Source organism: Synchiropus splendidus, chromosome 14 (assembly GCF_027744825.2).
Source record: "Synchiropus splendidus isolate RoL2022-P1 chromosome 14, RoL_Sspl_1.0, whole genome shotgun sequence".
NCBI lineage: Eukaryota > Metazoa > Chordata > Actinopteri > Syngnathiformes > Callionymidae > Synchiropus > Synchiropus splendidus.
The window spans coordinates 10,659,219-10,674,477 of record NC_071347.1 but is presented as its reverse complement, the minus strand read 5'-3'; the positions used below and the strand labels follow the sequence as shown (position 1 = coordinate 10,674,477).

The window sequence follows — 15,259 nt, the reverse complement described above, 5'->3', positions numbered from 1 at the left end:
TGAATTTATAGCTCCTAACTTAGGCCTCTGTACTCATACATGAAACAAGGAGTTGACTCAATTGTAAGGGGTTTTGGGAAGAGCAGTGCCCTTTAAGGGTGGCTCTGTTCCTTAGAGGAATGTAATCTAGTTTAATTTTCACTTTTTATTTTTTTATTTATTTATTTTTAGGTTATTAGTATTATTATTTTATTTATTTATTTATTTCTCTGTGTGATGCTCTTCCTGACTGGATGCCCTTTCTTGCCGCTATTGCTGCTGGAAATGTAAAATTCCTGGAGGGAGTCATCCCAAAAGGATCAATAAAGTCTAGTCTAAGTCTAAGTCTAATCGTCCAACAGAGACATGGAGAAGAGCAGTGATGCAGCAAACTTCCAGTCATTGTTACGTGCAAGGAGACCACTAAGAAAACCAAGAACCTGAAAAAGAAGTTCCTGAACTTTCTTAGGCAGTGCCTGGGCAGCAGAAGAGAACCGACAACTTCCTCCCCATTTCCGAGGCAATGTACTTCAGGAGGAAACTCTGAAGTCTGAATGGGGCAATGCAAACATGACTAAGCTGAACTCTGCAAAGTCATGTAATTCATAAGAAAATAAATGTCATCAGTGTTTCCACTTAATCTCTCCATCTGCTAATCTTCCCTTCTTTGTTCCAACTTAATCTCAATCATGGTCAGATTCAGTAAACACTGTCAGCAATCAGCATTTCTCAATTATTCATTCTTTCCAGCTATAGCCGTTAGTCTATTTGAAAATCTTCGGAATTCTTCTCCGGGGCAGATGAGATCGGTGCTGAGATAATCTCTTTCATTATCCGTCAAAGGCTCTTTTTATTCCTGCCGTTGTGCTTGCAGTGTCAACAGAACAGATCGAGTTGTCATCGGAACGACACACATCACCTGACCAAGCCTCATTTCATAATTCAAATATACTTTTGGCTTATGTTTCTCAATGTAACAGCGACACGTGTGCATCTCAGAGTTCTGTAAAGCTTCTAATTTGGTAGACTTTGTTCACGAAAACCCACCTGTAATGATAATGTTATAATCACATCTTGAGATAGAAGTATAAAACACTCATTGGAAATCACTCGACAATTATTGAATGGCTTGTTTCAAATGAGAAGTGCAAATGATGAAACAGAAAAGTGATGCCAGAGTGTATGGAGTAGTTATCTAAAGATAATATATATTTTTTTATTTGTATTTGTTTTTAATAGCAGAGTACTTCATTCATGCATTGACAAATGCATGCACTCGGCGCACGCACACGGGTTTGTGCCACAGAGTAAATGTCATTGACTGACATCTAAAGTCACCATACCAGACAAACATCTCAGGCATTTCAGACAACAGTATAGGAATCCTGTACTCAGGCACAGTGTATAGTAACTGTATAGTGAGTGGTGAGTGAAGCGACCAATCACAGCAAGTTTAGAATAGCCGGGGGGCGGGGACTTATTGGACTGAAGAAGTCAAGAAAGTCAAATAGGATTTCAAGCCGGGACAATAGTGCTTGTTATATATTTGGATGGCAGTACTGCAGTCAACGGATTGTCAAGTCATGCAACGGGGTCAGCAGCGGATTTGTCTCTCTGAAGGTCAGGCTATCACCATCACCATTGCCTGGACTGCAAACCTCTGGGGACACTGGACTCGATTTACAGGTAGTTGGGCAGCGCCGTAAACACAGCATTGCTCATAACAACAAGGTTAAACAGCATAGACAGGTCCTGATATGCATCATCACTGTTGCCACATTTGTGATTCACTTCACTCGGTGTGACCTCGTGGTGCTGTCCATGGCAGTGAACAAATAGATGGAAGGTTTTCAACCGTATAAAATATCCTTCATTTTCACTCTAGTTTGAGAAAATACCACATAAACAAATCCAGCATTCCAAACAAGATTAGAGCCATTAAATAAATCAATGCCAGCAGAAGTTTCAGACTGACCTGGATGTTTCATACGTGTTCCGGCAGAGGACATGCAGAGAGGAGCAAGAATGTTGTTCAAACTGACACACAGAGATTCAGCCGGACAGTAGTCAGTAAGAGATCACAAGAGTACCAGTTGGAGGGTTGACAAGTAGATGATGGGTTGACAGAGTTTCCTCATTTTCAGAGCTCAGTAGGTGGCTCTCTTGGTTTAAAAATGACGTAAGGTTTCATGGAACAAGTTGTTCAAAGCAGACAGTGCCATCTAGTGGCCTCAGAAAACTAGGACACTGTTTCATGAAACCCCATCATCCCTTCACTGGTATGACCAATAATGGATGGGAGCTACACAAGAAAGACATTTTATGGCACATGATTTTCAGTTGCAAGAAAACTAAATCTAATGTCCAACGATGACATGATCAAAAAGAAGTCGAGGAGAAGGTTGCTCGTGAAATGATTGAATAGTACAAATCAGATGCAGAAGTCTATGTTTGCACAGTCTTGTCACGTATCTCTGCTGCTGCCTTATTTATGAGTCTTTTTTAATTTATTATTTTGCCACAGTGGTTCCGGAAAGAAAGTTTTCAACCTCATCAAGTCGTTGCTAATAGTTTCTTCTTGCTGAAGGACACACTGACAGCAAAGCATATTGCAGAGAAAGATGCATGCAGGCCTTTTCTGTCAAACACACACACGCAGAGTGACTCACTGAGTTCAGAGATGCTGCCCACTCGTGTGGCGAGTAAGCACTGTTCAACAGAACGCAGCTCAGACTGACTGTAGGCGTTTCCCTCTCCACTCTTCGACGCTCGCTGCTGTTCCCTGTGAAGTGTCAGACCTTCAGGTAGGCAGAGAACACCTGAGGACAGATGGAGAGAAGGAGCAACCATGTTAGAGAATATTCAGAAGAGCGCTGTGATAAGCGATTGTATATAAAAGATATGAAAATGAAGGTTCACCACAGCAGCTTTGATGCTCATGCATGAATTTAAGTGAACCACTCTTGTGACACGGTTATATCATGGAAACGGCTCTGTTGGAGATGTTATTCAATCTAACTTTATTTTTAAAGCACTGGAGGCAGCTTATAGTGCTGTTCCTAAAAGTGGATAAGATAAAACAGAGGGAGAAAAAACTTCCGCACAGTTAACACAGAAAACCTCTTGCACTTTTTAATCCTTCAAAAACATCAACTAAAGGAACCTTAGGCTTCGGAAATCGATGCTGTTTCAAGTTGACTTCAATCTCTTGATCTCATAAATTTCCATTGCATTTCATACCTCATAACCATCATAGCATCATTCAGTCATCTTAAGTGGCAGTTGAGGGTGATGCATATTTCACCCTGCAACCATTTTGAACGGGTCAGCACACGCTTACTCCCCAGGGCCAAATATCGATTGTTCACAAGTGGACTTTGATGTCCCACAGTGACGCAGAATTCAGTCGCCTGCGTTGCATGTTGACTCAGGGGCAGCGTGTCATGTGAAAGATAGACAGAGGTTGGGGTTAGCGTTTAGCCATGGGCTGACGCTCCTTTGGCTCTGAATATTCATTTATGTCACTTGGCATATGGAGCAAATGAAATATGCTAAATATACAATGCAACCAATCAACACCCCCGTCTGCACCACCCAACCTCAAACCCCTCCAACCTCAGGTGGGAAGGGAAAGATTGACTCTTTTGAACCACGTTGAATCAACATGGAACATGGCAGGTTCGCCTTGGCATCAACATTTGACGTCCTTCAGCATTATATATTGACGTTGGGAAAGTAGACTTTTGCGTCCGATATGGACGACAAAGGCAGCCATTAGCGTTGCACACACATAGGTGTTTCCTTCCTGTGTAGCCCTCCAGGTGGGAGGATGGTGTGGATTTAGCATCATGCGGGGGCACATGGAGCATCGCACGCAGAGAAAGAGAAATGTCCGTAAAGCCTTCAAGGCGGAGGTCTGGCTCGCGCAGGTGTGAGGAGCAGCACGCAGGAATCCAAGGGGGCATACCAACCCCCAACTTCTGTTGCTAAATGTAGAATGTATGGAGCGCCACTCAATGGCTTACTTAACCCTAACTTTTAGGTGTCGCCCTGCCAATGCGTCAACATGCAACACTGAAGGTTGCCTTTGTCGTCATTATAGAACACAAATGTCAACTTTCCCAATGTCAATATATAACGCTGTTGGAGTGAGGATGGGTTCCAACCCAACCTTTGAACAAAAAGTTATAATGCATGGACAATGTTTCTGCACTCTATGGCCCACTGGTGACAAAAAAAAGTTTACATCAAACGTTGTACATGATGTTGGAAGCTTCAGCGTTTCTTTTCTATTTTCAATGCTAAATTCAGTACACGATCATAAAAGACTTCAGACATCAAATATATATCTTAAGTCTAAAACCTATATTCATCCATTCTGGAAAGTGTTAATGTCCTAGTTCCTTGACGGTTAAAATAAAATTTGCATCCACAGCACCACAGCCCTTGGACATGAGGAAGTGATAGTGTTATGTTTTGAACCCTTGGTTGGAACTTGGTAATATTCATATTCATTCAAATTCTCTTCGCAGAAGTCGAGCTGGCCATCGATGCAACTCAATAAGCCACCTATTAGAAGAAATGACAAATGAATGTGCCACAGCTGTGAGATCCAATGGTAAGTAACATTCCACTGCTTGACATCTCGGAGGTATTTAACCACGAAATTGTCCGACATCATCATAAATCAAGCTAATGCGCACTAGTTTTCTTAATTTGGTGCGAAAGCAAAGTTTTATTCGATTATTGATATTAACTTGTGACTGATAAGTGATTCTGGCAAGAAGTTTTACTTAACTGTGATGTATTAATTGTACGCGAAAGACAATTTATTTTCCACTGAGATTTAGCGAGATAATCCTGTGAATAAAATGTGTTTGCAGCTGCTGTGAATGCAGATATTAGCGGCGATAAATGGTATGTTTGCAATCGGTTTGAGTGAGGAGGAGCGTTTAAGCACTTAGCTCGTAGGGCAGCATGAAGCAGAACAAACACCCTTAATAAAGTGTCATTTCCACTTCCTCCTATTATCGCACTACATTTATGAATTCATAATATGGTCAAAGCGGTTTGGAATGCTAATTCCCGCACAGCTGGCTGTGAATGGAGACAGATGGAAATATGCAATTCATTTTTACGTCCCAAATGCAGCTGTCACAAAATTAACTGAAGGCATTGCACAGTCACAGGCCAAGTTTCGGACATCACCTTAAAACATGTCGCATTCACTTGGAAAATGAATATACTTTAGGATCGCTCGTCCAAATTGAGGAAAGAACATTGTTCACAATGACAGAAAAATTCAGAAGTTGTTTTGGCTGAGTCGGAAGACGAAGCTCTGGATTTACCGATCGATCTACGTTCCCACCCTCACCTATGGTCACGAGCTTTGGGTAATGACCGAAAGGATGAGATCGCGGATACAAGCGGCTGAGATGAGTTTCCTCCTCAGGGTGGCTGGGCGCACCCTTAGAGATAGGGTGAGGAGTTCGGTCATCCGGGAGGAACTCGGGGTGGAGCCGCCGCTCCTCCACATCGAGAGGAACCAGCAGAGGTGGCTCGGGCATCTGATCCGGATGCCACTTGGACGCCTCCCTGGGGAGGTGTTCCGGGCATGTCCTACCGGGAGGAGACCCTGGGGAAGACCCAGGACTTGCTGGAGAGATCATGACTCCGGTCTGGCCTGGGAACGCCTCGGGATCCCCCGGGAGGAGCTGGAGGAGGTTTGTGCGGATCGGGAAGTTTGGGCTTTCTTGCTCCGAATGCTGCCTCCGCGACCCGACCCCGGATAAGCGGCAGAAGAAGGTGACGGTGAAGGTGCTTGGCCAATTTAAAGGATAAGAAAATAAAAGAATGACTACGACTATCAGCTCAAAGTCCTTTCTGAGGAAAGGAATCTTTCACATCTGTCAATGGAGAAGACAGCTCTTGACAAAAGCCCATAGATTGAAGCCTTGAGTGGTGAATACTGCAATAGGACCCGTAATTTATCATCGGAATACATGATAATCCGACCACATCCTTCAACACAACCAAGACTGTGGAGGTTCTGAAGAAAGTCATCTTCATCGCCACCTGAGCGAATCAAATCCACAAACGATGCAGAACCAAAGAACTCGAAAACATCTTTTGAAAAAGTGTCTGGTTCCAAGTGAGCGCAGAGTATCACAGGCATCTAACTGAGGTCTCAGTCGGCTGCCTTCTGCGGCTGATTATGTGCCTGACTGTTGCAAGAAATATTGCGAGGACTAATTTACAATCATCACGGTGTCCACAAATTTGCAATGAAACTAAATGAAATCCAGACTTCTGCTATTTAAAATGTCCCAAGCTGCTTGTTCAGAAGGGCGGTCCTAAACTTTTGGCAATGATTATACATCGCACAAGTCGAACTGCAGTCTATTCCACACGTGTTCGTCGGTGCGGTCATGTGGGTTTCACATTTGATTGCTGTTCATTTTGCTGACAGTTTCACGTTGTGCGACAGTTGATGCTGGTTTTAGAGTGTAAATTTGGCAGGCTTCCTGCTGAGCCTGCAATCGCTGAGAAATAGACCAGGTTTCCAAAGTGAGTCGCTGATTTTATACAAATGCTGTTTGTGGTTTAAGTTGAATTCTGCTTTCATTATTGCGGCTCGAGTTTTCCATGTTTTCGAGTAAATGGACTTTTCAGTGAATGAATAAAACTGCAGAGTAGCTAGCACCGCCTGGTGTTTTTCACTGCCACCTGGATGAGCGAGTCCATCGCTGGATCCAAGACCAGCCAAGGTCAAACACATTGATTTGAAGAAGTTCATTTATTGTTTTTTATTAGCCATCATGTTTCAGTCAGCTTTGAGACGAAACTCCAGACACTGTTCTTATACTACTCTTTTTAAAACCCTCATAATGTTTTTAAAACTTGTGTTATGACTGCTCTGCTGTGATATGGTGTCGCTAATCTTTACTACTTGAATGTGCTTGACTTTAATAGTTTTTCTCCAGGCATTTCAAGTCTAGGAGTGAAACAAGCACATGCTCACCATAAAGCGCAGAGAAACTTTGTCCTGAAAGGAAAGTAAGAATGACCTTGTTTGTGGATGACTGTTATTATCAATGCTGTTACTGTGAATATGTCTCATGGCCTATGAAGCTAGAGACAAGTTTGAAAAAATTCTGTTCAAATTTTGCATCTAGTCTGTCTGCAACATTTAAAAAAATCTCATTGTATCCATTCGGTGCTTTTAGATTTCTACTAATTCAGTTATGCTGCATAAACAGACTACAAAAAGTCTAGTTCCCGGGGTAGAAACCAAGCTTGGTTGGTATTGGAATCCAAATGGGAAGAGCACAAGACACCTTTTGATCCAGGAAACTCCTCCTCTAATTCAATCTAAATAAGATGAATGAACAAAACAAAGATTTGTTGCTTCAGTGTTTCCAGGCAAGAGAAAACATTCGGCAATCACAGCGCACCCACACTCACACTCACACCTACAGACAATTCAGAGCCATCACTTAACCTGTCGTTTACGTCCGGGCTGTGGGAGGAAAACGCCAGGGGAAGTTAAGTCATCATGGGAGTTCAAACCTAGAATAAGTCAAACTAATATCAGTTCTCGACCACAATGACGTAAGATGCTTTTTGTCAAGCAACTTTTGAAGCAATTCAATTATCTTAAGTGTAGATAAAAAAATATATGATTGAGAGTCGAGCAAGCTGATAAGACGGCCATAAGAAGCGGTGCCTCACTCAAAATTGGAAGAAGCCGATCTGTATTCAGTAGATCGGAAAGTTGTCGGAACAAAGTTGGCAGTCACATTGAGCTGCTTTTCCGACACAGGTTGGCCTCTTGATGTGAATGCAAGTGATGTTCCGGTCCTTCGATCAGCCTTCTGACCTTGAGAAAAGCATCTGCCATCTCCAACAAACCACCATCTTTGTGTCAGACGGAAAAAACAACCCAGAAACGCTGCAAATCAAGTTTCTTCACGACAGTGGAAGTTGTTTAATTCGCTCATCGTCCACCGTTGTTGTCGAAACACGAGTACTGTATAAATCACTGCCAGAGGAGACTTGGCTGCTGATGTCTTCGTGCTTTGTGCTGTGTTTGCGTGTGTGAATCATCATGTTTGTGTGTCAGGGAATGTGATTTTGATGTGATTAAGACTGAGATGTGTGTCCAAATCTTGTTTGTGTGTGCATCTTCGGGTCGGAAACACAAATTGAAGATAACATCATTAAACCTGCCACTGTGTTGTGCATCAACGTGTCCGGGTCATTCAGACACTGTCTAAGTGTGTGACAAAGGAATTAGTGACATATTTTTTCACGTCATTATCTGCCTGACCTTCCAGTAAAAAGTCAGTTCTTTCTCAGTAGTTGGGCAGTTCTATTGCTGTGACCCATATGTCGTTGAGCAATATTCTTTATTTTGACAAACTTAGTTATCACATAGGAAACATTAAGTCAAACACAAATTCCTTTGATTTACTCTAGTGTTTTATAGAGCATTTCAGGAAAGTCCCATATTACTGACACAAGATGTCACTGAGGCTTCCTCAAAATAATGTAGAATTTGTCATGTTTTGTTTCTGTTGTGCTACTATTTTGTTATTTCCTGTGTGTAGTTTCCTGTTCCTTCTCTCTCTTCAGTTTCACAGCAGCGCAGCTGGATCCCATTCTGCTGATCAGACTCCACTGATTTCGACACCTGGGTTCCAGTCTGCGCTGCCAGACAGTTGCTTCGCGTCCTCACTGTAAACTCTCTCTCGGCCATCCGTTCACTCGTGCTCCTGATCTTCTTTCTGCCGCCTCCTTAGTTTGTTCTCCTCGCTAAGTTTTCTGTTTCTCAGTTCTCGCTATTTGATTGTGTGTGAGTTCTTTGTACAATAGTATTTCCTCGAGTGTATGTGTGTTGAACCACTACAGAGCGCTTACTTTTTATTGGGTCTCATGAGTTAATTTCCAAGTGCGTTTGCGTAGACCGCGTTAGTTAGGCTTGACTATAATTCGCCTCTTGTCTGTTTCAGGTTTTCCGCCTGCACTTGAGTGTATTTCCCGTTCTGTGTTCTGGTATCAGCGCGCTTGGTTCAGCGTGTTTTGAGTTCTCGTGCAATTGTTCATAAACCTTGTTAAATCTACCCTCGATCTCCTGAGTCTTCTCTCAGTCTGCAACAATTCAGCAACTGGGTCTGATCACGTAGACAGCCATGACAGAATTATGTCAATTCAAGTCACATTTCTCATCATAATGAGGTGGCAAAGAGTGTAATTTACAGAAATCAGAAATACGCGACAGACACTGATGTCAGTGGAAGTGCCGGCAGCAGGAGACTTGCACGCTATAATTGGAAACTTGGGTCAGATAAAGCATCAAGTGGCGCCTTGGGACTAAAATTGGAATTGGAAGTTTTAAATTCCCACTGACCACTCAGTCTAGTTCTGTTCTGGGAGAAACTTAGGTGAGTGGCTTAACCGAAACGGGGGAACCATTTATTAAGAGTAGTAATCACCGATCTAGGTCATGACTGAGAGAACAAGACGAACGACCCAAGCAGCTAACTATCTTGGCCTCTGGCGCGTGGACCGTTTTTCATTGAGATAAAGTATGACTGTCAGTACTACGCACCTGTCAGGGCAGACCCAAATGAAGCCTATATCAATTGGGCTCACGGTAATGTCTTGGCATCTCATCGTTGTCACGTGGGTCTGTGGTACGGCTCAGAGCCTCCGCTTCACTAGCTCTGAACAGTAATAGAGTCAAATGGCCCTTCTCGGGGTAATGAGGATGTGAAGAGGTTTCTTGTATGGGCAGCAGATGAGGGGATGCAGCAGGACCCGGAGGGAGCCGCCAGGAACTGACAAATAGATAAGAAACTCGTGGATCAGAAGGGGGCGACAGACAGCCCAAACAATACTGAGACGAAAGTCAAGAAGCTCAATCACGACTGCCTTTCCATAAAGACTAAAAAGTGGCATTGAATGTAAGCATTGGTGCAGAAATGGACACCATTGAGGAAGGAAAGGGTGAAGACTGGATGTGACTGTGCAACATCAATGCTGAGACCATGAGAAGTACATTACTTGTACCTGAGTGACAAGCACAAATAATTAAGATGTTACCACCAACAGATAACTGGCAAAACATACGAAAAATAAATAAAGGATTAAATCAGAGAATAACTATGATGTTTCACAGTGAATCCTGTATGTATTCCATTTATAGTTTTCATACCCTGTTACTTTCTCACTTGAGTTGTTTGTGTTTTCATTGTTTAATAGAATAAACAATTTTCACATCTTTATTTGTGTTCCAACTTTCAGTCAGTCATTGATCACAGATATATAGAGCATATATTCTTTCTGTATAAATCTCAGCGTGTTATTTACACTTGTGGAGTGTGGTGCCAGAGGGAATATATCAGAGAGGAGCTGCAGGAGTGTGCTTAATCAACTCCTGCTATCAGGAGAACTGCTAAGTTTGACAGAAAATATATATGAGATTGGCGGAGTTGACTGTTGATGAAATTAAATATTGCATGTTGCTTCATAAGGGATGCAGCAGCAGGCGAACTGTGCCACCTAATGGCACCGAACAAACCATATGGTCGTACAGCAAACAAATATTGTTTTCCTCAGATTATCTGAAAATTGTGGCACGATGAGAAATGTCCGGTTACATGGCGAGAAAGATAAGTGGCTTGCTGCAAAGAATATACCAAAGATATCAAGAATGAATCAAATGAAATGAATTGTAGGCTAAAGGACAGTGGTGGACTCACATTTTCCTTCTCCTTTAGTGGGTTTTGAGACTAGCTACAATGATCTGTGGATGCCTCAGTCCGACCTGACAAAACTGGCCGAAGAGTCGTGAAACTGGCCTTCATCAATTAAACTGTTACACCTGCGCCTGCTGTAGGGACCAGATGTGACCACTGTGTGGTCAAAATCAGCCTTAGGTCTGTGCAACTGCTGCTCCCAGTAAAGGACCACACACATGGCGGGCTGGCATGACATGCTCTAATCATGTGTGATACAACAAATTAAATGATAGATAAGATTAAAAAAAAGAAGGCTCACCAAATATTACCTCGTGAGATAAGCATACCTAGAACTTTATGGAGCGAGGCAAAAGGTAAAAAAAACGGACCATTCAAACTCTCCCAGTTCCTTCAGCAGCAACTGAGAATTATAAACATTTACGTTGTAAAGAAGTCAAACACAAGGAGAAGAGACACAAAAGATTAAGCTAATATAAGTCTCCCAAAAACCATCTTCACTTGCATCGCGTAGCAACACAACCTTTCCTCAAGCTTTGACGTCTGACCTTTCAGACCAATTTCAATGTAAACCCAACAAATCCGTGGAGCTGACTTTACACTGAAACCCAGCTTTTAACTAGTCCACTCCTTAACCTTGGTTTGTGGCAATAGCAACGAGAGCAGCTGACAGTGAAGTGCCGAGTGCTCTCAGGGTGGACTGAGGGAAGGTGACTCACTGGCTCTCTGTGTCCTAATGCGCAGCACATCCAGCCTCGGGGAGGAAGTGATGCAGCTCTTACATGCCAGCGACAATAGACGCTTTCTTTCTGCATGTTTATTTCTTCAGAACGCTTCTGAGACTCGAGCTCCGATGGTGGACGAGATCTAAAAGAATAAAGATGTAAAGCGGAATTGAGAGCTACTGATGATTTCTATTGCTTTAAATGAGTCGAAGGGTTCGAACAAGGCTGATGGACTAGATTCAAGCTGTTTGAAGATGTCTAACTAAGATTTCAAAAGACTTTCAGTCTCACCGAGTGGCGCAGAATCCAGGTGAATTAAACACACAATAAAACATTCACAGCAGCCATAGCGTGAAGCCTTAAGGCGCACAACCTCTATGAGCAAAACTTTTAGCACGAAAACCATCTGCTTTGTTGCAAAACCTTCTGGAGCCGCCGTGCAGTCTTACGCTAAGCTAATTGCATTAAAAATGAATGAAGTGAAGCCACATTTCTCACTCACAGAATAAAAACACACAAAACTTGCACAAGATGAAAAGGTGAAAATGCTGACTCACCACTGCACCAAAGGGCTAAAATGACTACATATTCACTCATGAGAAAATAACAAGGGACATTTCTAAGTCTTAAAAAAATGTTTAATATCATTGTATATTTATCACTACAAAAACCCTGAGCTGCAACAAAACACGTCTTGTGACCAGTCTTAAAAATGAAAACATGAATAAACATTGAACGCCATTCATCTGTCCCGAAGAATTAAAATTCAGAGTGCCACCCCGTTATTAAGTTGATAATTATTACCGGCGGAAGTATAATGACACGCAATTACAGCAGGCACCAGCCTTTTCTTTCGCGGAGCATGTCTGCGTGTGTTTGCCGTATGGCAGCGGCTCTGAGTCACCGAGGAGACGGGAGAAGAAAGCGGATGATGCTCGGGGCGAGACACTGTCACTGGAGAAGAATTAATGCGAGGAGCAGCTCCATTAAGATGTCACTGAATGCACCTTACTCATTCCCTGTGATAGTCAGTCACACAACAGGGATCTAGTGTACTTACAGTACAGTCGGGAAGAGTAAACAGCATTAACATCAAACTTCCTCCCGCTTTGTTTTCATGGTTTTTAAACTTGAATTATTCATTTAGGGCTTTTTTTTTCTTCATGACAAACTCGGTTAACTGCTTTCATTGTGGACTTTATGTTATCAGATCAGCCCAATAGTGGTGCCCACTTCCCAAGTTGTGTGACAGTAGTTCCTCCAAGGAGCTTTAATATTGTTCATAGATTTCAAACTGGTCTGAAAATGAAGAAGAAAGAACATATAGCATTGCTCAGCATTGCTTTGTCTGCAGCTATATAAGCAGTCAGCTATGATCATTTAAGTCACACATTTGTCACAAAATGGTTTCACTCGTGATGGGCTCATGAGGCTTCATGAAACACTGTTCTGATTTTCAAAGCCCAGCAGGTGGCGCTCCTGGTTGAAAAAATATGTGAGGTTTCATTGAAATTGTTGTTAAAATACCAATAATATAGAGCAGAGAGTGTCATCTAGTGTTTCATGAAGCCTCATCAGACCACCACGAGGTTTCATGAAACAGTGTCCTAATTTCAGAACCCACTAATATGTCACTGTCTGCTGTATAATCTTTTTTGTTTTTATTTAGTTTTGATTATTTGTCTTTCGAATTCAAGTAGTTATAATTCGTTTTCAGAGTGGGTCAGCCAATTTAAATACGTTTTTGAAAAATGATTAGTTTCAGTTTAGTTTTTATTAGTTTTAATGTTAGTTTTTGTGATTTGTTGTCTTTCCCTTCAATATGGGGCATTGGAACAAGATTAAAGATTGAAATAGGTCACAATAGTAGTCAAAAAAACTCATCAAAAGACACAATTTTTAAAAAAAGCTTTAAGTTTGGAAAGATGGCACTTTTGCCCTACGACCATCATCGCGCTAGTCACCATTGTCAAGTCAGGTCGTCAACACTATTGACGTCATGGACTTGACACCAGCTGAGCCGATAGATTTTAAAAATTAAAACATAAAACATTCTCAAAACAGTTCTTTATGAAATAAACAAAGACAATAAGAAAGGACAATGTCACGATAATTTTAGTTTGTTTTGATTATTTTTGTGAACCGTTTCAGTTAGTTATCATTTTATGAAAAGCTTCGTTTTTATTTCAGTTAAAAATAATTTACAATTCTAGATTTTTTGTTACTTTTTTTTTTACTTACTTTTCAACTATTATAACCTGTATAATAACCTTGCTCTGAACAAGCATTTCATTGGAACCCCACATCATATCTTATCCAAAATGCGCCGCTAATGATCAAAAAGAATAAAACGTGTAAAAATGCTGACTTGGACAAGAAAACCACTTTTGACCTACATGCAAGATATCCAAAAGGAAAGTTGGTGTTTGATTGAAAAAAAAAAGTTTTTTATAGCCAAAGAATGAGGAACAAAACACTATTTTAAAATTATGCTAAAGGTTCAAAACAACAACAGTGAGGTCGCACTGTCTGGTTTACTAGAGCAGTGGGCCAGAAACACTCAAACCCTGCACTTAAATCTATTTCGGATCAGACGCACACTTCAGCACTCTCTTGCAGCTTCAGGATTCAATTTCAGATAAGACAAAAAGAAAATAAACATCTTGATTCACTTAAACAAATTTGTGAATCTAAAGAGGAATGAAGGTAAAAAGCAGAAGGAACCCTGAAGGGTTAATACTGCTGTAACTGTACACAGATCAGTGCCGCCCCACTCCTGGCACCGTCACTGGCTCTGCTCTGCTGGACCAGATGGGAACCATATGTACACGGAGCGGGTGATCATGGAGTGAGCGGGGTGGAAAGTGGGAGAGTAAGTTGTGACGTGCTAGAATGTGTTAAAATGTCTCTCTGAAGTCAAAGAAAAAAAAGCCTGCTCCACTCAGTAACGTCTGCTTATGTCAAAACAGAAGTGTGAGGGGAGAAAAAAAACAAGAATTTCCCTCAGTCTGGGCTCTCAGGTGACCACGGCACAGATTGAGGTGCAGCCACAAGTGTTTAATGGGTTTGCCCCGGTGCCGGCCACAGTGCTGTAGAGGAGAAGCATACAACCACACACAGAATAAAAAAAAAAAAAAATCACATGTCGAATGAAATCAAGCAGAAGGGAGAAGCCCTGTGGAGGAAGTTTAGACTGGAACGTGTTAAAAATCAGAAGCTACTCACACAAGGACGATCATGAGTCTTGGTTTTAAACAGAATCGTTCCTGCTGGATAAAACCTGTTCATGTAGAAACTACAGTTATTCTGCAGGAATTGTGATTCAGTTGGCAACCAGACAAAAAACATCTGTGAGTGTGTGTGCCTGAGTGAGGGAAATGAGGTTACCATCCAAATCAACGGCTGCAATAGAGAGCAGATGTGAGGACGAGAGAGACGTTTGTTGGGAATAAATCCACTACTGTTTTGTTAAAAAAAAAAAAAAAAAAAAAAAAAAGGAGTGCCAAGCAACAAGAAGCCAGATTTTATTCCTCATTCCCGAAGTACTGACCAGCAGCCAAAGGTTCCAATACAATTTGGTTCATCACTTGACAGTCTGCTCCAAAATCCAGGTGCTCTACTCCCTTCCAACAATGAATTATGACCAGTCAACTAGCTGCCAGTCTAACTCTTTGTCACTGTGTGGAATGAGAGAGCTGGTCAAGGCCCGGCAACAGGAACACAGGGGCCAGCAGCAGAGTCCAGTCGCGAGAGAGTTAGAGTTCTGCTTCACAAAAGTGGACAACAAATGTCTTG

General features: G+C 41.9%; 1 protein-coding gene across 5 annotated transcripts in view; it reads right to left on the bottom strand.

Moving 5' to 3' along the window:
* btbd11b (BTB (POZ) domain containing 11b) overlaps positions 1-15,259 on the bottom strand; it is an 88,528-nt gene that overhangs the window by 27,045 nt on the left and 46,224 nt on the right. For all 5 annotated transcript variants that reach the window (XM_053884898.1, XM_053884901.1, XM_053884899.1 and 2 more), the window contains exon 2: positions 2,649-2,798. In XM_053884898.1, the coding sequence (XP_053740873.1) occupies positions 2,649-2,798 (150 nt within the window). The remainder of the gene's footprint in view (positions 1-2,648; positions 2,799-15,259) is intronic.